At 39.9% G+C, this 21716-nt stretch overlaps 6 protein-coding genes across 12 annotated transcripts; 3 read left to right on the top strand and 3 right to left on the bottom strand.

The window, feature by feature from the left end:
* The first annotated feature begins 2564 nt into the window (after positions 1-2564).
* On the top strand, positions 2565-3278 carry LOC111780328 (protein GLUTAMINE DUMPER 4). The gene has a single exon (XM_023660702.2). It carries the CDS (start codon positions 2661-2663, stop codon positions 3189-3191), a length of 531 nt encoding a protein of 176 aa, XP_023516470.2. The 5' UTR covers positions 2565-2660; the 3' UTR covers positions 3192-3278.
* Positions 3279-5167: 1889 nt separating this feature from the next.
* Positions 5168-7702, top strand: LOC111780533 (PTI1-like tyrosine-protein kinase At3g15890). The gene is made up of 4 exons (XM_023660959.2): positions 5168-5377; positions 5460-5601; positions 5678-5940; positions 6826-7702. Exons 1-4 carry the CDS (start codon positions 5331-5333, stop codon positions 7523-7525), a joined length of 1152 nt encoding a protein of 383 aa, XP_023516727.2. The 5' UTR covers positions 5168-5330; the 3' UTR covers positions 7526-7702.
* A 1248-nt stretch (positions 7703-8950) lies between these two features.
* On the bottom strand, positions 8951-10545 carry LOC111780589 (zinc finger protein CONSTANS-LIKE 5). Its single transcript, XM_023661024.2, has 2 exons — positions 9659-10545; positions 8951-9565 (listed from the first exon to the last, which is right to left on the bottom strand). The coding sequence occupies exons 1-2, from the start codon at positions 10400-10402 to the stop codon at positions 9185-9187; spliced, it is 1125 nt and encodes a 374-aa protein (XP_023516792.2). The 5' UTR covers positions 10403-10545; the 3' UTR covers positions 8951-9184.
* Positions 10546-12358: 1813 nt separating this feature from the next.
* On the bottom strand, positions 12359-16837 carry LOC111780634 (alpha/beta-Hydrolases superfamily protein). 7 transcript variants are annotated; one of them, XM_087119731.1, is made up of 10 exons: positions 16256-16740; positions 16032-16099; positions 15090-15160; positions 14675-14941; positions 14164-14330; positions 14009-14065; positions 13761-13812; positions 13550-13667; positions 12764-12861; positions 12359-12659 (listed from the first exon to the last, which is right to left on the bottom strand). In XM_087119731.1, the coding sequence occupies exons 1-10, from the start codon at positions 16582-16584 to the stop codon at positions 12588-12590; spliced, it is 1299 nt and encodes a 432-aa protein (XP_086975857.1). In that variant the 5' UTR covers positions 16585-16740; the 3' UTR covers positions 12359-12587. The 7 variants fall into 7 exon arrangements, 2 of the variants coding, with proteins under 2 accessions (XP_086975857.1, XP_086975858.1); XR_015413808.1 differs by having other exon boundaries at positions 12565-12659; positions 13756-13812; positions 16256-16833; XR_015413812.1 differs by having other exon boundaries at positions 12565-12659; positions 13761-13794; positions 14010-14065; positions 16256-16620.
* A 920-nt stretch (positions 16838-17757) lies between these two features.
* On the bottom strand, positions 17758-18609 carry LOC111780576 (pathogenesis-related protein PR-1). The gene has a single exon (XM_023661010.2). It carries the CDS (start codon positions 18372-18374, stop codon positions 17865-17867), a length of 510 nt encoding a protein of 169 aa, XP_023516778.2. The 5' UTR covers positions 18375-18609; the 3' UTR covers positions 17758-17864.
* An 858-nt stretch (positions 18610-19467) lies between these two features.
* LOC111779702 (flavonoid 3-O-glucosyltransferase) lies at positions 19468-21676 on the top strand. Its single transcript, XM_023659821.2, has 2 exons — positions 19468-20180; positions 20375-21676. The coding sequence occupies exons 1-2, from the start codon at positions 19682-19684 to the stop codon at positions 21232-21234; spliced, it is 1359 nt and encodes a 452-aa protein (XP_023515589.2). The 5' UTR covers positions 19468-19681; the 3' UTR covers positions 21235-21676.
* The last annotated feature ends 40 nt before the right edge of the window (positions 21677-21716 follow it).

Here is a 21716-nt window from a genome sequence, read left to right on the forward strand (position 1 = left end):
ATCCAATCCAATCCAATCCAATCCAATCCAATCCCCCTGATGGATCCATATTCCAAATGATTCAACTCACTTTTCTTCCTTTTATCAACCCCTTTGATCATTAGCACATACATAATCCTTCAACTATTTGAGTTATGTCTTAATCTTTACAATTTGGAAGTGGGATTCCATGTTTCCATCATCTTTAGTTTTCATTTTTCTATGTTTTGAACGAATTATTGAGGAAAAGACATTGATTTGCAGTGCCTCCGGGTTGCTATGCAGATTGAATGGTTAATAAATCTAAATAAACAAAGTGCTTCAAAAAGCATACTTGTGTGCATTAAGATAAAGCATGACAACAAAATCTAATCATTTATGGAAAGACCTCTTCTGTTCTACCAATTTGATATCTCACCCACCCATCTTTCTTTTTCTCTTTGTTTTTTCCCCCTAAACATGTTCATAGCTTTTCCAATCACTTCACTCTATTCTTTTCAATTATGATAATCATTTTGTGTCCTTCCTTATATACGTAATCCCCAATCTTTCTTGTGGGCATACACCATCTTTAGTGTACTCTTACAATAGCTCTCACTAGGCCAGTTTCAATATATATATATAAACTTGGTGTACTTAGAAATTTGGAAGAATCTCCACATTCTTATAAGAAATGCTTCATTCCCTTTCCAACCATGAGATCTCACAATCACAATTCACTCCCTTTGAAGTGTCCAACATCCTCGCTAACACACCGCCTGGTGTTTGACTCTGATATCATTTGTAACAACTCAAACTTACCGCTAGTAGATATTGTCTGCTTTGGCTCGTTACGTATTGTCATCAGCCTCACGGCTTTTAAAATGCATCTACTGGAGAGAGATTTCCACACCCTTATAAGGAATGTTTCGTCCCCCTCTCCAACCAAATGGTATTAGAGCCAGACACTAGGTGATGTGCTAGTGAGGACGCTAGCCCTCAAGGGGGTGGATTGTAGGATCCCATATCGGTTGGAGAGTGAACAAAACATTCGTTATAAAGCTGACAACGATACATAACGGGTTCATAGCAAACAATATCTACCGAAAGTAAACTTGTTGGATGGAGGGTACGCTGAGAGTGACAGGATTGAGTTTACTGAAGCTTAGGTGAGAAAATATATGTTGTACTGATTAAAACCAATTATTTGTTTTCTGAATTCCACTGAAGCACCTTATCCACCTCCTTTTTTTGTTCCATACATACGTTGGCACATAAGATAGTGTGAAGGCATTGATATTCTCCCCCATCAAATCAGCCATACACAGAGGCAAACAAAGAACAAGAGCATCCATTGAAACAAAATATTATGAAAGAAGTAGAATATACCATCCATCAATGCCTAAATTAATCATATTCATTCATATGTTATATAACACATGTTGATGGGTTTGATTTTAATATCACTTTCATTCACTTTCTCATATCCATTGGTAAGAAAAGCTATGGTGTAGTGCTTACCAATGACTTCATTATCTCATAAAATATTAATGAATAGCCATTACAGATGGTTACTTTATGGCCATCCCACTTCCAGAAATTAAGTAATTACTAAACAAGAGCAAAGTTAGAGAAAAATTCTGTTCCTTATTTGTTTAATCTCATTGCTTTGTTCCCTCCAACTGAGAATATGTACTATCATCAATCAATTAAATACCTTATCTTCTTAAGCTTCTCTCCCTGTTCATCGTCTTCTCCAACCAGCTTTCGAGAAAAAGTCCTATATTAATCAATTAAGAATAAGATCATGGATTTATAAGTAAGGAACACTATCTTCGTAGATATAAGTCATTCTAATAAGAACGTAAAAAAAAGTAAGAAGTTGGAAACCAACCGAGCATTATAATAAAAAGAAATAATAAAAGAATGGAAGAAGTGGGATTTGGTGTGGATTTGTTTAGAACAAGAAATCCAAGGAAGGAATAGGATAAGATAGAGTTAGTGGGAGGAAGATTCAAATTATTTTAATTTTTATAATAAAACGAATTTTAGCTTATTGGATGGTAAATTATATAATAAAGTAAAAAGTAAAATGCAAGTGTCCTTGACGTGTACGTCCGAGTGGCCAATTGGACGTTTGTTATGGGGCTTGTCTTTTGCATGAATTTATTTACACGTCATATCTTTCGGGATGATCACGAATTTATAAGTAAGGATTACAAGCCTCTCGTAAAAATAAAAAATAAAATCATAAAAACATATATTTAAAGTAGATAATATCAATAATAATTTTTATTAATCGGTGGGACCGTGAAGGGTATAAATGTCCTGAACGGCGTACTAGGTCCGTACGGTAACTGAAAATTAAAAAAATAAGAAGAAAAAAAAAAAAAGTTTTTATTTTCATTTTTAATTTTTGAAAGACTTTGTTAAAAAAATAAAATAAAAATGAAAACTTGACCAAAAGGTCCCTGACATAATCACTCGTAGCATATTACGAAAAAGCCCTTTTGTGCGCTTGTGGGTCCCACCTCTCCACCATCTGACCCCACCTCTTATATATATGACGACATTAATCCTCCCATTAATAAACTAACCCAATTTTTAATTATACTCCCTCTGTATCTATAAATAACGGCTCACGCCCCCAGGGCTTCAACATCTTCATCTCAATTCTCAACCATTTGCGAACCCTTTTAACAATGGTGGCCAACAGAGAGTCCTTGGACGTTTCACGGCACTCAGTCGCACCTGAACCCCAATTACATTTCCCGCAACAACAACGGCAGCAGCAGCTGCAGCACTCCCCTTGGCATTCCCCTGTCCCTTACTTGTTCGGGGGTTTGGCTGCTATGTTAGGACTCATCGCTTTTGCGCTTCTAATCCTCGCTTGCTCTTACTGGAAGCTCTCCGGCTACCTCGACAGCGGCGACGGTACCAATCGGGAGCCCGACCTGGAGGCCGGCAACGACGACACCCAGAAACGCCCTTCCCCTGTTTTTGAAGAGAAAATATTGGTTATTATGGCTGGAGAAATCAAGCCCACGTATTTGGCTACTCCCATGTCTAGCAGATCCTCTTCTTTTGGGGATACCAAAAGCAATAGTAGTTGTAGCAGCAGTGCGACTGGTACCGCCGACAAAGAGACGGCGAAACAGAGCATCGGAAATCAGGAGGCTCAGAGTATAGAAAACAGAGGAACTCCTGAATCTTCAGATCAGACCACCAATTAACATAATTTTTTCAATAATTTTATTGGGGTTTGGTTTGTTTTTGTTTTTGTATATATATATATATAAAAAACACGAGCTTTGGTAGTATTCTTAAGTTGCTAAGATTTTTTTTACCCTCTCTGAAATCTGTAAATCTAGCTGAGACGGAATGAATCTTTTGCCACTTTGAAAATCACAACCAGTTTCCTTCTCTTACACACAATTGAGGAAAAAAGAATAAACTTGAACAATGATCGTATTGTTAGGGATGAAGTGAAAGGCATTGGATTTGCAGAAAGTGGAGGGCGTGAGCGAGGGAGTTGTTTTGGAAGGCACGTGGAGAAGTGGCCGGAAATGGAGGGTGCAGGTGGGGGTGATGCGGCGAGGTGAAACTTCATGCACCCTTTCATTTAATAAAGCTGTTCCTAATTTCCCTCCAAAACGGACTCCAACAAACTCACATCTCTGTGTCTGTCTGTGTGTCTGTCTGGGTTTGGGCTATGTTCTGTTAGCTTACGAACTATAATACTAACAGTTCTTGCTTTAACTCCAACATCTCAATCAAATCAAACCCTCAATTCAATATTGCTATTTACAGATATAACATCTGAATTTTCCATCTTTTTCATTTCTTTTCATCAGCTACTCTCCTCTCATCACCAATTTCTCTTATCTGTTTAAATTGTTCTTCCCTAAATCTTTTCTTATACTTATTCTTCGTCGATTCTAAGGGGAAGAAGAGGGTTGAATAAGTTTCTTATACAAAGTCTTGTGTCATATCTCACAACTCCATCTCGCTCTAGGCCCAACGTCTTGTGTCAGGCTCTAATACCATTTGTAATCATCTAAACTCATCACTAGTAGATATTATCTGTTTTTGCTTGTTACGTATCGTTGTGAGTCTCACGATTTTAAAACGCATCTATCCGGGAGAGATTTCCGCACCCTTCTAAAAAAACATCCTCATAAAAAAAAATGATCTTTTGTTTGGTAAGAATTGAAGGAATTTGAATATATTGGGGGCCTACAATGGAGTAGGCACCTAAAAAGGTAATATAGCTTGGAAGGACACTTTATCCCAAATCCAATTCCAAGTTAGAACCCACTTAAGTATGTCCCTCTTCTATTATTATTACTTTATTCCTTCTTAATTATTGGCAAATGAATATGCTCTCCTCTCCTGAATCCTAGGTCCAAACCTTATTCTATACAATGTTTTACTATTATTATTGTATATACTCTTTTTCTCCCTCCTACATTTCCGAGACGTTACAGGGGTTGGTAACATCTACATGGTGAGATCTCACATCGATTAGTAAGGAGAACAAAGTATGTAAGGTTAATGGGCGATACGTAATAGTAGACAATCTCTGATAGGGATGTTCCATTTTCCTTATTTTGATGGCGTCAGAGACATCACATCTTTAGGCCTGAAAGCTATAGAAATCAACTAAGAAGTGGCAACAATAATGATGGGGAAGCCATTAAACTAAGCTTGTTCCAATGTTTTTGTAACCTCATGAAGTTGCAATGAGCTCAAGTTAACATCCATGGGATTGGAAAATAGTGGAGTGTTGAAATTGGCATTGGGTTCCACATCATTCGTCTTGTGGCTCTGATAATTTGAACAAATAATAAAACTTTGTCTTAATTTGAGTGGCATGTTGAGAATTTGGGAGAGAGTGAGTGAGTTGTGGGTGAGCTAAGATTGAAGGACATTATGAATTATTGATCAATTCATCATTCCAACTACAACGACAATTGATTGCTTATGCACAATATACTATAATGGGTCTCGATAACAACCATTCCATTCGACCATGGTTTCAACTCTGTCGCCGGGGCTGCCTCGTTTCCTTCATTCAATGCTTTCCTTTTAAGGCCCTTTTTGCGTCATAATCTATAATTGGTCTTTTTGTGTCAAGCATAATAATTGGTCTTGTTCATATATTTAATGAATTAAGAATAGAATTGGTCTTGTTAAAGCCGCGGGAGTGAGCACCCACGCAGCATATCCGACGACAGAGGCCGGCCGAGGTCGGCTTTGATTACATTTACACTAAATTACAAGTGGCAAACTCTGAAACATTGGTAATTTGGTTTAAAAAGTGGAAACTTTTCTCTACCAGATGGATGCTGACCTGACACAAAAACCGAACCATGGGATCGTCTTTCAGTTGCTGTGGCTCTGAGAAAATAGACCAGGGGTTTGTCTGTCAGAACCCAAATCTCAAAAATATGTCTTTTTTCCCTTTTTCTGATGAATTTTGATCATTTTTGTTGTGGAAGGTTCGTTGGAGGGAACAGTTCGTGGAGGATGTTTACGTACAAGGAGCTGCATGCGGCCACGAATGGTTTCCATGAGGACAACAAGCTGGGAGAAGGAGGATTTGGAAGTGTTTATTGGGGCAAGACGAGCGATGGTCTTCAGGTGAAAATTAAGGCCAAATTAGCATGTAAAATATTGTGCAGGATTTGTTTGAAAAAATTGTTATATACGTGTGTAGATAGCGGTGAAGAAGCTTAAAGCGATGAATTATAAGGCAGAGATGGAGTTTGCAGTGGAAGTGGAAGTGCTGGCGAGGCTGAGGCATAAGAACTTGTTGGGGCTGAGGGGTTACTGTGTGGGGACTGATCAGAGGCTTATTGTTTATGATTACATGCCAAATCTCAGCTTGCTCTCCCATCTCCATGGCCAATTTGCTTCTGAAGCTCACTTGGATTGGAAAAGAAGAATGAAGATCGCTCTTGGCTCTGCTGAAGGCATTTTGTAAGTCATTACTTCTTGTTTCTTTATTTTTTGTTTTTGGACACTACTGTCTCTTCACCGAGTTTTATACCCTTATAAAGAATGTGTGTTAAATATATGCTAAGGAGAGGTTTCCAAACCTTTATAAAAAATGTCTGTATGTTCCCTCCCTTCTTCAACCGAGGTAGGATCTCACAATACATCCCCTTTCGGGGCTCAACATCCTCTCTGGCTCCTCACAATGGTTTACTAGAGAGAGGTTTCCACACCCTTATAAAGATACAAAGAACATGTATTATGCGTGTCTATTAGGGAGAGTTTTTCACACCCTATAAAGAATGTGTGTGTGTTCCCTTCTCCAACCGATGTGGGATCTCACAATCCATCCCCCTTCGGGACCCAACGTCTTCATTGGCACCGCCTAGTGGTCTACTAGGGAGAGGTTTCCACACCCTTATAAAGAATGTGTGTGTGTTCCCTTCTCCAACCGATGTGGGATCTCACAATCCATCCCCTTCGGAGCCCAACGTCTTCATTGGCACCGCCTAGTGGTCTACTAAGGAGAGGTTTCCACACTCTTATAAAAAATGTGTGTTTCCCTCTCCAACTGATGCAAGATCTCACAATCCACCTCCCTCCGGGGCCCAGTGTCCTCACTGGAACACCACTCGGTGTCTAGCTCTAATACCATTTGTAACGGTCCAAGCCCACGCGAGCAAATATTATTCTCTTTGGGCTTTTCCTTTCAGGCTTTCCTCAAGGTTTTTAAAATGCGTTAGGGAGAGGTTTCCACACCCCTGTAACACCCTTATAAAAAATACTTCATTCTCCTTCTAACCGATATGAGATCTCACATTTTTAGAGAGCGAAGGAAAACTCTGAAAATATTGACTTTATGATATGTAGGTATTTGCACCAGGAAGTAAGACCCCACATAATCCATAGAGACATAAAAGCGAGCAATGTGCTGTTAGATTCAGATTTTGAGCCACTCGTAGCTGATTTCGGGTTTGCAAAACTAATCCCAGAGGGTGTGAGCCACATGACAACTCGAGTCAAAGGAACCTTAGGGTATCTTGCTCCTGAATATGCCATGTGGGGCAAAGTCTCCGAGAGCTGTGACGTTTTCAGCTATGGGATTCTTTTGCTAGAGCTCATTACGGGAAGGAAGCCAATTGAAAGACTCCCTGGTGGAGCAAAGAGAACCATTTCTGAGTGGATCAACATCACAATAAACAAGGACAGATTCAAAGACTTGGCGGATAGGAAGCTGAAGGGACACCTGAATTGGAAACAGTTCGAACATGTATTGCATTTGGCAATCATGTGCGTGCAGACCGAACCAGATAAGCGCCCTACTATCAGAGAAGTGGTAGAATGTTTGAAAGCCTTGATGGCTGATGGTGAACACAAGGGAAGCATCAAGCCCATGCTAATGAGTATCTCAAGTGTTAGATGTGATACTGATGAAGATGAGCAGGGTAGCAAAGAACATCGTGGAGGTGGAGATCAGGAGAGTTTCGATTATGGGGTTTTTAGTGCCATTGAGGAGCAGAAGATGAGAGATCCTTACAAACACCATGAAAATTTGAGAATGCATGCTTAATTAGCAATACTATGTAAGTATATGAAGCCAAAGTTTGTTTAATATGAACATATAGGTAAGATGCTATATTGTTTTTGTAGGTTCCAAATTATTCTCTGTTATAATCTTTGATCATATCTGTTTGATTGGGACATATGGTAACGATTTATTTATAAATGTTTTATATCATTATAGCATGTCCCGAAACGTTATTTGTTTCTCGATAATGAAAAATTCAATTATAAACTAACTTAGCCTCCCCTAGTATTATAACCTATCAGTGGTCATCGATCATCAAGATCGGGGATTGGAGACTAGAAATCGTTACCACTATGGCGACGATGGTTGGAGAACGATGACTAGCAATTGAGATTGACGACTCCTGACCATCAGTGGAGTGGTCGTTGGTCACCTAGTCCTTGGTCTTGGTTGTTGGTGATGTGTGGTGGTCAACAATACTCATATGAGTAGTATTGTAACAGCCCAAGTTCACCCGTAACAAATATTCTCGACTTCTCCTCAAGGTTTTAAAATGTGTTTATTATGGAGAGGGTTTAGCTCTACTCCGACCATTGTCTCGCACCGTCTGGTGATTGACTCTGATATCATTTGTAACAGCTCAAGTCCACCACTAGTAGATATTGTTTGCTTTGACCCGTTACGTATTGTCATTGGTCTAACGGCTTTAAAACGCATATGTTAAGGAGAAGTTTTCACACCCTTACTAGAAATGTTTCGTTCTCCTTTCCAACCGACGTGGGATCTCACATGGGCTGTTACAAGTCATCATTAATCACTGATCTCTGATCTTCAATCTCGGTCCTTGTTCTCGACTCTTACAAAAGTAGTTACAAGTCATCAGTCTATGACCGTTATTTGCCATCCATTGACACAGTCACCGGCTTAGCACTCGTGTCACCGGTGACTAATGGGTATGTGGTTGCTTATTCTAGTTCCGAGTCATTGACCCCTAATGCCCAAAATGGTTGCTAGTCACTAGTCTCCAGCCTCAATAGCTGGTCTTGGTTTGCAGTTTGCAATGCACATGTGTGTGTTTATACACACATGACGACGAGATATGACTCTGATCTTCCCTATTTAGATACTCGAATTTAGTGACCCGATGCATGACTTGGAATTCGCATTATAAAAAGGTGAGTGGACCAAATGCTCATAATTACACGAACCAATTATTAGAACTTGAAAACTGCAGCTGCTTGAATCCACTGCCCTCATAAAAGTATCATCTTTCGAAAAGTAATTTAAAAGAAACACTTTCACAAACCCGTGAAGAAAAAAGCTTTACCATTCCCAGAAAGTTACAACACTCCACGTGATGCCACTTTTCTGGGATCATACTTATCCAAAACAGACACCTCTGTCAAACACCGCCCAAGTTGAGCTAAAAATTTAAATTTGGATCCAGCCAATAGAAATGCAGAAAAAGATTCAGAAGGGCAAATCGGTTATATTTTGTAAGGAGAAGAGGGTGACAAAAAGCAAGCATCTTGCGATACCCACGCTCCTGCAAATCAGTCACTGCTTGCTTGTTTACATCATCGCCATTAAACACATAATTTGCCGTAATCTACCGTTCATTTATTCAATGCGCACAATAAGAATTATAAATCTAAGCAGCACTGGATTTAGTTCGTTCAGTTCAATTCAGCTTAGTCATGGTTAAAATGTCGGTACCACGCCGTACTGGGTGTCTGCTAAGAACAGAGACGAACCAGCCGACCCATACATTTCTTCAACCTCTGATAGCGTGTCAGTCCGTTTGGCGAACCGGCCTTTGATTCTGGGTCGGGTTTCCGCGTAAGCTTTTCTTGAAGCGTACCGGATTGTCTTCTCGAACTTTCTGTTCTTCCTCTTCTCTCTGTACCTCAACACTCTCGCCTCCCGGTCGATTCCACATAATTGAGTCGCTGGGTTGCCGGATCCCGATACCGGTAGCCCCGAGTCCCCCCCACTACTCACGCTTTGACCCAATGGGTATGATATGTCGGACATCGAATTCGCTTCTGGGACAACTCCGACTTCTAGGGAAGAAGAGGAAACCTGAAGAATTCAAACAATCGCAACTTAATTAGTTTAATTGACCCAAGTTTTGGGTTAAATTAGAAATTTTTCATCTGGGATTGGGTTAATTACACTGTGGCTCAGGGATAGTGGTTGATGGCCGAATGAATTGAGCTTGGATCTGCAAAAATCGATGTCGTAGCAATTTTCTTGGGAGTGGGTATTGATCACCGGAGTACAGAGTGGCTTGGTTTGAACAGGGACGACGCTGTCGTTAATCGCGCTGTGGTTGTTGACTGGGTTTGGGTAGTCAAAATCAATAAAGGAATCCATTTCAGTGAAGAACATTTGATCATGACCAGGTGGCTTGATTTCAGGTTCGTCCACGAGCTTAGAGTTGAAAGGTGGGTTGGATAAAAGCCAGGAGGCAACCTCCACTTCCTCGTGTTGATGGGCACCGTGGCAGCCACTGGCGTTGGTTTCAGTGGGCAGGAGAAAATTGAAACCCGAAGAGGATTTGACCATTGACTCTGCCGTGTCGAAAAAAGGCTCGACCGGGACACGCTCGTGGCGACGTGCCAATGGGTTAGCGGAATGAATATCGGCATCGCAGGTAACACAGAGAGCCGCAGCATCGGCCTTGCACATGACCACAGCAGGAGCCTGTTCACAGACCTCGCACATCCAGACGCGCTCGTGGCGAGAGGCGAACTTATTAGCGCAGTGAATTTTGGCGTCGCAGGAAAGGCAGAGGAAAGCAGAGTCAGGTCGACAATAGACGGCTGCAGGCCCTGTCTTGCAGGAGTCGCAGGGTTTAGCGACCACGCCCCATCCGCCGCCGAAACCCTTCACAACACTGTCTCCCTGAATTCCCATGGTTGATGGCGTTGTGAATTCAGAAGCCTCCAGAGTCTCCCGCCAAGAAACAGGGTACTGGGTGTGTTGGGTGAGGAGCTGGGAGAGATATTTGGTGCAGTTTGGATTTGGTTTCAGAAAGAGGGAAGTGGCTGTGTCTTTCAGCAATCTTTATCTATCATCTATCTGACTTGTAGGGTGAAGGAAATCTGGATGCTCACGAATAGTAATCCGACACGTGGCGAGCTCTCTGCCACATTTAAAATATTATTTTAGTAACAAGATTGATACAAAGGATTAGTAATTGTCGTGTGTCTGTGCCGACGTAGCGCCCACTTGTGAAAGTGGTCAGAGTTTTATTCAAGAGGACGGTGACTAGGCTGAGCGACAAGATCTAGTTGGCGTTCAAGCCAGTTCCATACCAATATAAAAAGGCTCGTAAATAGCTTATTATCAAAGTGTACAATATTATATCATTGTGAGAATCGTGACTCTTAACATAGTATAATAACTTTGTTTGATAGACAGATTGTTAGGAGAGAGTCTCACATTGTCTAATTAAGACAATGATCATTAATTTGTGAACAAAGAATACATTTTCATTGATATGAGGTCTTTTCAAAAAATTGAAAGTAAAGTCATGAAAACTTATATCATTCATATTCGTACAATTAATTATTTAAGTCCAAATAATCGGCTCCATGAAAAAAAGAAAAAAAAGTTGGAGATTGACCGAAGGAAGTGGTGGGTCATGGGTCCCGCCACGTAAACATGGTTGGCTCTTCGGTACATGGAAAGTCAGAAAAAAAGCTGTCGTTGGTTTTTTTTTATCTATTCAAGCAGCGGGCGAACCCGGCTTACCCACTTATGGCCTGCTCCGGTTCTTTGCTCTCCAATTTTATTTCCAATATTCCAATTTCTAAATCCATCTGATTTTTTGTTATATATTTTAGTGTTTTTTCAATTTCGTTTCTTAATTTTTAAATATCTAAATCTTTTATAATTAATTACTTACAATTTCTAAATAGATTTCTCTTTCTTTTTTCATAAACAACCAATGAAAATATTCAATTTAAATGTTTAAAATTAATGTATTCATCATTAAATAATTTAATAATAAAACATTATTATAGTTATAAGAATAAGCTCCAATTTAAATTACCATATTTATTTGACATAATTAATTATAGATTTTCTATATTAAATTATACCCTCTTTTCTCACAAAACTAAGAGTTGGGTTGTCGGGTTAAGGGTAGACCTAGTCACTTGGGTTCAAATGAGGTCATCCATTGCGTGTAAATTTAGTTGGACCAGGTTGTCCTTCCCCATTGTCATGGGAGTTTGCGGTCTCAAATGGGAATAGAGTCGTTGTCAGCGAGCCAACGTCGCATTTATTGATACGCTTCATATCTCTGTTGGAATTATTTTCAGGGCATTTCCGTAACTTCACTTTCAATTTTCCCTCTCACCTCTCCCCCATGTAGGTAAGAATTGTATCATTCTTACCATTTAATTAATTTTAATAAAAAATAAATTTTAGTTAAACTAAAAACAAAAATTAAAATGTTGAATAATGTAATAAATGTAGGGTTTGTCTAGTAGTGAGAGTTGGAAAGTAGATAAGAGTTTGTCCCTTCGTAATTTAAGAGATAAAAAGTAATGGACCAACCTACAAAGTTGGTCGTTCACGATATGTTTTGTCGCTTTCTATGGTGCCTTTGGCTAAGTGTCGAAAACGACTACTTAGATATTACTCATTTAGGGTATTCTCATCTTTTAGTTATATTTGTTACTTTTTAGGGTATTCTCACATGGGTTGAAGCGGAAAACGAAACATTTTATGTAACGACGTGGAAATCTTGAGGTGAAGAGGGGATCGAAGATTTAAATTACCACCCTAAGTTTTTTCATGTTTCTAACATTCAATTCAACAGAAATTTACAGAAGTTCAAATCTGTGTGTATACTCCACAAAAGAAATCTCAAAGTTCCACTGTCTCAATATATGGAATAATTACAGGTACCAAAAATATGCGAGTGTTTATACAAAAGAAAATTTCTCATGAAACACTAGCAACAAGCATACGGTAAAAAGTATAAGATGTTCTAAGGATTCCGCACCGATAGTAAAGAACACATGTTAGATATTGCTGCTAAAAATTTACATTGCGCTTCAAACCACTCATCCCAAGTTTCAGATTCTTTTCATAAAACAAAGTTATCGATCATGTGGAAAACCACATCTGCACCATCAGAATTCAACCAATAGCTCTTCACCTGAAGTTATCAAATGTTTGTTAAAATGGGAAAAGATTTGCAATATAAGAACAGAGGTACTCGGAGTCAATGCTTGAGGCAATAGCGGTTCACTCTATACTTGCCTGAATGGTACTGTGAGCAATGTATCTCTGTCTGCTTTTCTGAAAGCTAACATCTACTCGTGTCCAAGGAACTTGATTAAGACCTCTAATCATCTCCTCTACATATTATAAGAAAAAACTATTTCAATGACAAGGCTAAACAAAATAATTTCAGAATTAGGCACCAAGAGAACTTGCAGAGATGGTCAAGTCATGTACTTAACTAATGAAGCTTATGTCAAGACGGACAATAAACATGGTGGCAAGAACAGCAGCATGCTATTGAGTTCCCACCTAATTTGGCTTATTTTGAATCTCTCTCTTCTACTCATAAAGCATACTCTTCTCCCCAACCTTAGATCTCCAAAGGTATGGGCGCATAAACACAAGGCTTATGCATGTTTTAGTCCCTAATGTTTGGATGTTTTTCCAAGTTAGATCCTATTATTTAAAAACCTTAATTTAGTCCTTTATGTTTCAACAATTTTTATTTTAATCTCTTACTTTTGGTGAATGTTAGAATTGGTAGATGATACCTGCGTAGCAAAATATTTTGTTACTTGGAAAAAATGACTTCAAGGAGAGGAAAGTTTCTAATTCCTTCAAATTCTAAAAAATTGGTAAGAATTTTGAGTTTTCTTCTCTCGAGGAATAAAGATGATGATGCATCTGTTTTCTGAACTTGTTACCAAAGAGATTCATTTCTAATATAGTTTCACTACAAGACATCAGACAACTAACAAAAATATAGGAGATACTTGAGAGAAAGAGGGAGAGATTTTAGACAAGGAGCTAGAAGAAGGTAACCTTCTAAGTCAAGTGTTTGGTCTAAAACCAGCGATGCTTTATTGCAGATGTCATCCATCCTTGATTGCTCCTCATAGACAATATGTGGGTATTTGTCATTTGTCGTAAGCTCACTTGACTGGTCACAGAATAAGAAGAAAAAAGCATTTAATCTTCCTCTGGAAAAGGCTCAAGAAACATAAGTGGAGAACAACTGAAACACAAACCTTACCGTTGGGAGCTCATGTTGACGACGAATAGACGACGTTCTCCACCCAACCATGTCTAATATTAAGTGAAGGTCAACATAATATAGTAACGGATATAACTCCTCTTAATTCTTCTTCTGCATTGAGTAACTCTCTGGCCTATGAACTTTTATTAGGTTCACAATCACATCTATAGTCTGGACTCACAACAATTTGTAATCAGGAAGCTTGTGATACATTAATATCTCAAGCCCTTAAGTGTAAAAGGATATGATCATAATTCACATTTGCGTATGCCACCCGACGTTTAAATGCACGTAATGCTGAGCTAAACAACAAAAGTCCAAAGACAATATACAAAGTCAAACACCAATAGCATACAAAGTATAGGCAACTTACTATTCTTATGCAAAAGTCAAAACATACATGAACTTTAGATCTTCGGAGTCGGTAACCATTCTTAGGAGAAGCGGAGGTTTCCCATCATTTTCATCATCAGTGAGGAATAGATGCTTTCCAGACCTCCCAGCAATTAAGTGTGCTGTTTGAGAAGCTCTTCTCTCCAAGAAAGGAAGACCACAAAGAACTGGAAACTGAGGAAACAAAAGGAACAAAGAAGTCATATTAACTAGATATTTCATTTGATAAATCCAACCTCAACCTACCCTCCCTCCACCCAACCCCAATGCTGCGGCAAAGTGAATGCACACTCAATGAAAAACTCTGAATTTTCAGACTGATGACTGGTTTGCTGTAGACCTTAAGTTTATTTAACAACCTGGTGAATAATGGATGAGATGGCGAGTTAACGGTCAACAGGCAATAGCCCCTATTGCTATGCAAAGGAAAATGCACACTCGTGAACAACTCTTTCAAGTTTCAGCTTGACGATCTGGTTTCTGTAGTCTAAAATGCATATAATAAATAGCATAATCACCTGTTTATTTCCACGTGAACCTAAATGTGGAGTTGCAACTGTTATGAAGTTCACAGGCTCCAATCCAGCAATTCTTGCATGATGGAATTGCTCATCCTGTTGCTTCTGCTCTTCGGCAGAGAAACTTTGAGGAGCACCTGAGGATTCCAATTTAGGGATATGATCAAAAAGCCTTCCAATGGCATACCTTGCAACAAGCCCACCTAAAGAATGGGCCACAAAGGAAATTTTCTGCACCTCTGGCCAACGCCTTATGACAGCTAACACCTGCATTGGATGTGTTTATAGTAAAGTCCTCAACAACTTTGAGAAATTCAACAATATCAATTTCAAGAGAGAACCCAAATGTCTGTGAGGATGCTATTTTTATTTTTTTCAGAGATGAATCATAAATACATATATAGGACCAAGATACCTCTTCAGCCAGCCTTTCTCCCATTGTGTCAACGCCATCAAATGTTAATCTTGAAGTGTTACACTCACTGCCTGCTCGAGAAGATTATTTTAGAAGCAAAGAAATTAATGTGACCTGTACGCATAAAGGGTTGACATAAAGGAGTTCCAACACGATACACTAGCCAATAAATTGAACACAACAAAGGTAAATTCAATTATGAATTTCTCAAAGACTACTCTTGATGTCAGAGAGTCAAGAAAAGAGATGTGCATTGGAATTTGGATCAGCTAAAAACACTTTTGAGTAGAAACACAGATAAAAAGGCTTACTAAATCATAATTTTAAGCACACTGTATACCAAAACAATCCAAGAGATATCCCCATTAGGTCACAATCTGAATTTTTTGAGTGAAGGGGTGAGTTCAATTTTGCGGTCTAAAATTGCACTGATGGTTAATGGATATCCTATTCGCCCTACTGACACTGATTCAGCTTCCCCATCACTAGCTATTTCTCTGCAATGTGGTCATAGGTTAAGCAACATTGAAATCAAAAGATTGGATCCAGATTTACCACCTAGAGGTAACCTAGCTTCATCCGCCACGTGATATAACTTTTTTCACATTCAAGGTTGCTTTTGGAAAAAGGATATTAAAGGTGGATCAGTTTCAAAACCATTCCAAAATTAGAATAAAAGTTGTGCTAGATAGATTATTTGGAAAAGTATCATTATCTCTCAGCCCAAAATTATCCTCTCGGGATGCGATTAATCTTGTATTGACTAAACCTAACCCATTTTTGTCAAAAGGTTTTGACACTAAATTTTCGTAAATACACTCAAAATAACAAAAATCTTCACATCAAGTGGATAGAGACTCCATTGAACTTTTACAATAAGTGGCAACCGATCAAGGAGACCTACAAAACGAATAGAAGATCGGGGGAATAGTAAGCGCTTACGGTGTACGATAACGTTATCAGGAAGCTTCATTACAAATTGCTCTGCAGCGTATCTCCAATCTGCAGCACTGAAGAAATGAAGAAAAAGAAGGATCGATGGATACCCAAATCCAAATCCGATCGCAAATTAACATGCTAAATCAAACGAGCAACAGTTGGACAGCTAGTAATATGGTGGGAGAAGGCATGAGAGTAGAATCAAAGAGCAATGAAGGAGAGAATACCTCCCAATTAGACCATTGACCATGATGACAAGGTGCTCGGGCGCCGCCTTGGCAACGGGGACAAAAGTTTCCTCGCCAGAGAAATCAGCCTCCACCTTGAGGCCTTTCAGACGGCGGAGGCTGCAGAAGAAACTATTAGCCAGACGTCCGATCAAGTCCATCCTGGAATGATCGGAAAGCGAGAGAGCAGGATCCGGGAAGGGCTTAGGTGGAAAGCGAATGGTGAAGCGAGGGAAAGGGTTGGAAAGGCAATGGCGAGTGGCTGACGGGTCGAAGAGAGGCCCCGATGGCGGGGTCTGGAGTGGAGTATTGGCCGCGCCCGCGATCATGCCCGTCCCCCAGCTGACGGCTTTTTAACAAACCGGAGGGAATCAGTTGACGGAAAGGTAGGAATAGTTGGATTTGTGAATGAATGGGCGTCGTCCCATATTCGCACGTGTCTGCCCATTTTGTACCGCCCTACGCCTTTTTATTGCCGGCGCCTACTTAACCTATCCTTGTACGCTTTTGCCTCCAATCACAATCAAAAAGCAAGCAGCTGCGGCTACCTCTGTTTCTCATCCTACTCCGCACCTGCACACAAACAACCAAAATCAGCTGGACCACTAAACCATCTACGGAGTGTCAAACCAACCACCGCCCAAGTTTGAGTTACCATTGACATGGAACTTTCAGCTCCAGAAGTACGCCAAGTGTAATAGCCAATCACCACTTTCCATAATAGTATGAGCACACTGTTAGTAAATATCGTCTTTTTAAAACGAATTTGCTATGGAGAGATTTTTACACTCTTATAAGTTAATACTTTGTTATTCTCTAAAACCAATTTGAAATCTCACACTTACTCTCCGTTGCCTTTAAATAAATACAAAATGACACTCACTCTACATCTCACACCAATCCGAGAAACTTTTATATAATATTACATTTACTCCTTCGTATTTAAACAGGCAATAATGACAAAGAATAATAATGAAATAAATCATTTATATTAAAATTAAATAAATGTTGATAAAAAAATTAAAAAAAAAAAAAACTCTCTATTATTGACATGGGCCTGAATTGGACTCAGTGTTGGGCCCAACTAAAGCCCATCTGAAAAAGAATCCGAATGGCTAGTGGAGCCCACCGTTCAGAACATAGGCCTAAAGTAGTTGGGAATTTAAATGAGCGGCGACAGATGCATGTTTCCACGTTCAGAATTTCTGACTGTCTGAACACTCATAATTCTACCGCCACTGCTTCCTATAAATCTATTATTCTTACCTCAATATCTTTTTTACCCTATGCTCTACATTTAATTTTTTGCAACAATAATTAAGACTGAAATCAATTGAATCATTATAATACACAATTATTGCCCAAGATTACAAACATATTGTAAATCGAATGCATATGATCATTTACGATATTAACACATAATCTCTTCCTGATAAAGTTTTATTTCAAATTTTTATTATTTGGTACGGAAATTAGTAGGGCAGGAGAAAAAAAAAAATGAAATATATATATATATTTATTGGGGATACAGCACATATCAATTACATGTGAATTTGATAAGGACATGAACAACAGAACTTTTACCCATAATGAAGATAATTAATGGCGTTTAATAAGGTCTCTCCCCGATGTAATTACCAGGAGGGTCATAGTTGCAAGTGATGAAGACGCCTTTACCATCGTAGCAGGTGACTCTAGCGCACCCAATCCGGCGTGTCGTCCGCCACACAATTTGAGTATAGTGCCCACACAGTTCACCCTCCACGCAAGAATTGGCCCAATAACTGTACCACTTCCGTTCCGACACCCAATCCGACACAGCCTGTGCCGGATTCCATGTATTGCCGCTGCCCCAGAAGATATTTTCACCGTAAGGTCCGCTAGAGTGACGGAGGGCACAATCCCCTCGCCGCTTGTTCGCATACCACTGTGCGTAGCGAGCCAGTTTGTTGTCCCAAACCAAGGGGGCCAATCGGAGAGCGTATCTGGCGGCATTGTGAGGGCGGAGGAATTGCTTTTGCAGGACTCTGTCGGACCTCACCGAAGCTGCGGTGGCGAGGCCGATTGAGCTTAGGAGGGTGAGAATAATGGCGATGGGGATGAGCAGATATGCATGCATTTTTTTCCTCTCCTCCAAATTGAGGTCTTGGAGGGCGATTTGATTGGGCAGGCTTTGTGTGTATGCGTGTGTGCTCTGGAGTGTATTCTTTTAGTTGGATGATATTTATGAAGGAATGGCTTTGGAGTTGAGTGGTTGGATAAAGCAGACTTGTGTGTCAACTATGGGGTGGCATCCATGTTCCATAATCATTACCATTCTCTTTTTTTCTTTCTCCTAATACATTACATTATTAAACCAAAGGTAATATAATCAATTTATGGACATTGATTGAGCGTAAAGAAACCCTTCTCTTTCGATCATTGTGTATTAATATCGACGAGGGCTTTTCACATGTTTTATTTATTTAGTTTTAGAACTGGACATGTTCTTAAAATGTAGGTTATTGTCGTTATCATGAGACCATTTTGTTATTTCTTATGGCAAATGTTTTAAAGTATTGTAATAAGAAATATGGTTAGGTACTTATAAACAGTTCAAATATATGTATTTAATTATTTATGAGTGAAAATCCTTTAATTAGAGAGAATTTAGTAGAAGCAGTCAAATGCGTTTTTAAGGTGGTCGCCATTAATGGCGAAATCCACGCTGTGTCGTCGATTGACAGGCAGATGGGGTTCCCTTAATTAGTGGAGACTGTATTCTCAACTACTCTTATTTTTTCTTCTTCTACCTCAACTTTTCAGCTCATAAACGGTATTATATTCCATTTTTATTTTACTATAAAATCAATTTTTAGTATTTTAAAAAGATATTAACATTGAGATTACGATTAACATATTACAATATTGGACAGTTCCATCTCTTCCACCCGTTTCATGGTAAATAATTTTTTACCATTTATTATTTTTTTTAAATCTTCATTTTTCAATATATTCTTAATTAAAATAAATGATAAAAAGGTTAGATATTATTAGAATCCTAAAATTAATTAATTAATAAATAAATAAATATATATATAATATAGCTTTAAAATATATTTATATGAAGTATAGATGGATGGGTGTAAAAAATATTTGGGAACTCACATTTACAGTCTAAAAGTGGAAATCAGTAGGAGTGTCGATCGGCATCAGCATTATGAGAACGGCGTCGGACCATTATGGCGGTTGAATTGCACAAAACCGGCGTGGAAAAATTAAATGAAGCAATGAAGGTGACGTGGTGGAAGCTGGATCATTCAGTTTCAACTGTATTTTGTACCTACCACCATTTTTCTCTCTATTACTACTCCCAATTCATCCTCCCTGTAAAGTTTAAAGCAGCAACGGCGGCAGCAGAAGCTACTGCCAATTTACCACGTCGACATGTCGGCATCTCATCGCCCAGCAACCACAAACCACATCGCCGTTTTGGCATTCCCTTTCGGAACTCACGCCTTGCCCCTTCTGGGTCTTGTCCGGAAGCTCTCCGAGGCAGCTCCACACGTGCGATTTTCGTTTCTCAGCACTGCCAAATCCAACGCTTCAACCTTCTCGGCCTGGGGATCAAATGAGGACGACAGGATAAAGCGGATTGACATTGGCGACGGGTTGCCGGAAGGTTACGTGTTGGGGGGAAAGCAAGGGGACCTGATGGAGCACTTCTTGGAAGGGGTTGCGGAGAGGTTTAAGAACGGAGTGGAGGCTGCGGCGAAGGAGATGGGAGAGGGAATCGGGTGTTTGATTACCGATGCGTTCTACTGGTTTGTGGGAGAAATGGCAGAGGAAATGAAAGTGCCGTGGGTCGCGCTTTGGACGTCGGGGCCTCGGCCTCTGCTCGCGCATCTCGACACGGATGTCATCAGAGAGCACATCAAATCTTCTGGTACGTCGCCTTTTCATCGCTTTCTTATTTCAACTTAACTATCAAAAGGGTTTTAGGGTAAACAAGGATTTTGTTCCAGTTTTGTTTCTGAAACTCTGTTCTGCTTAATCTATTTGAAGAAGAAATACTAGTCTATATCATGCTATGTACAGTGTAGTTTTCTTCTATAATTAGGCAGAAGAATTTCCACGCAGGATCCAGAGAGAAACCCCTGGACTTCTTGCCGGGATTCTCAGAAATCCGGGTAGACGATTTACCCGAAGAAGTCATAACTGCGAGCCTAGACTCACCCTTCCCAAAATTCCTATATAAAATGGGCCATCACCTTCCACGAGCCACCTCTGTTCTCATAAACTGTTTCGAAGAAATAGACAAGGACATACAAAGCCTACTAAACTCAAGACTCCCCAATTACCTCAACATTGGTCCACTCAGCATGCTCGTACTAATGCAGCAGCCTCCCTCCGACGACCATGGTTGCTTACCCTGGCTCGATAACCACCCACCAAACTCTGTAGTGTACATAAGCTTCGGGGGGTTTCTATGTCCGCCGCCGCATGAACTAGCAGCGCTAGCAGATGCCCTGCTGGAAAGTGGGATTCCATTCCTCTGGTCGTTTAGGGGCAATGCAGAGGAAAGTTTGCCAAAGGGGCTTCGCGAAACGGGTAGTGGTAAAATTGTTCCATGGGCCCCTCAGGTGCAGGTATTAATGCATTCTTCAGTTGGGGCGTTTGTGACTCATGGCGGTTGGAATTCGGTGTTGGAAAGCGTTGGAGGAGGCGTGCCGATGATTGGGCGGCCGTATTTTGGGGACCAGAGGTTGAACGTGAAGACGGCGGAAAATGTATGGGGAATTGGGGTGGCTCTAGAGGGAGGCGTGATGACAAAAAGTGGGGTTTTGAAGGCGTTGGGACAAGTTTTGGGTAGCGAAGAGGGGAAATTGATGAGGGAGAAAGTTGGGATTCTGCAGGCTTTGACTCATAAAGCTGCTGAATCCACCGGAGCTTCTTCTCGAAATTTCAGCCGTTTCGTGGAGATCGTAACCAAGTCTTAGGAGCAAATAATTCTAATGAATAATTAGTTTGGTAGAAATTAATTTCAATTTCCAATTGTACGCTTCGTTTCCCACACACCATAGTAAATTTAAAATCTGTCCGTGACTTCATTTTGGTGTCTATATATATATATGTGGAGGATCATCCTGTTTGTTTGCATCGGCAAGCCAAGTTGTAGCAGAGAAACGGCGAGAGAACGGTGAAATTTTCGGTTTCTCAAACATTATCGAATATGGTATTGGATGGTCGGGCAATCGCAACGGGGGCAGCCATTGTGACGATGGCTGTGCTAGCTCCGTCTTCGGTTGTCTCTACGGTGTTGCTTATTGCCAATGTTGTGAACTCCATATCTTCTGTGTTGAGTATTTTTGGACTTTGATGATCAAATCTGTTGCGTCTGTTCCTTTCCTATTTCTATAAATCTTATTAGAATTTTATGTCTTTCTACTTGAACGCTTTGAATTTCACTTCCACATGTTAT

This window comes from Cucurbita pepo, chromosome 18, assembly GCF_057944985.1.
Source record: "Cucurbita pepo subsp. pepo isolate OVF chromosome 18, ASM5794498v1, whole genome shotgun sequence".
NCBI classification, from domain to species: Eukaryota; Viridiplantae; Streptophyta; class Magnoliopsida; order Cucurbitales; family Cucurbitaceae; genus Cucurbita; species Cucurbita pepo.

Coding starts and splice junctions, on each gene's coding strand:
- LOC111780533 (XM_023660959.2), top strand. CDS start 5,331: ATGGGATCGTCTTTCAGTTGCTGTGGCTCTGAGAAAATAGACCAGGG. Junction 5,378..5,459: donor TCTGAGAAAATAGACCAGGG/GTTTGTCTGTCA, acceptor TTGTTGTGGAAG/GTTCGTTGGAGGGAACAGTT. Junction 5,941..6,825: donor GGCTCTGCTGAAGGCATTTT/GTAAGTCATTAC, acceptor TATGATATGTAG/GTATTTGCACCAGGAAGTAA.
- LOC111780589 (XM_023661024.2), bottom strand. CDS start 10,402: ATGGGAATTCAGGGAGACAGTGTTGTGAAGGGTTTCGGCGGCGGATGG. Junction 9,566..9,658: donor CACTATCCCTGAGCCACAGT/GTAATTAACCCA, acceptor TGAATTCTTCAG/GTTTCCTCTTCTTCCCTAGA.
- LOC111780328 (XM_023660702.2), top strand. CDS start 2,661: ATGGTGGCCAACAGAGAGTCCTTGGACGTTTCACGGCACTCAGTCGCA.
- LOC111779702 (XM_023659821.2), top strand. CDS start 19,682: ATGTCGGCATCTCATCGCCCAGCAACCACAAACCACATCGCCGTTTTG. Junction 20,181..20,374: donor AGAGCACATCAAATCTTCTG/GTACGTCGCCTT, acceptor ATTTCCACGCAG/GATCCAGAGAGAAACCCCTG.
- LOC111780576 (XM_023661010.2), bottom strand. CDS start 18,374: ATGCATGCATATCTGCTCATCCCCATCGCCATTATTCTCACCCTCCTA.
- LOC111780634 (XM_087119731.1), bottom strand. CDS start 16,584: ATGATCGCGGGCGCGGCCAATACTCCACTCCAGACCCCGCCATCGGGG. Junction 14,331..14,674: donor GTTCACGTGGAAATAAACAG/GTGATTATGCTA, acceptor TTGTTTCCTCAG/TTTCCAGTTCTTTGTGGTCT. Junction 12,862..13,549: donor CCAAACACTTGACTTAGAAG/GTTACCTTCTTC, acceptor TATAATATGTAG/AGGAGATGATTAGAGGTCTT.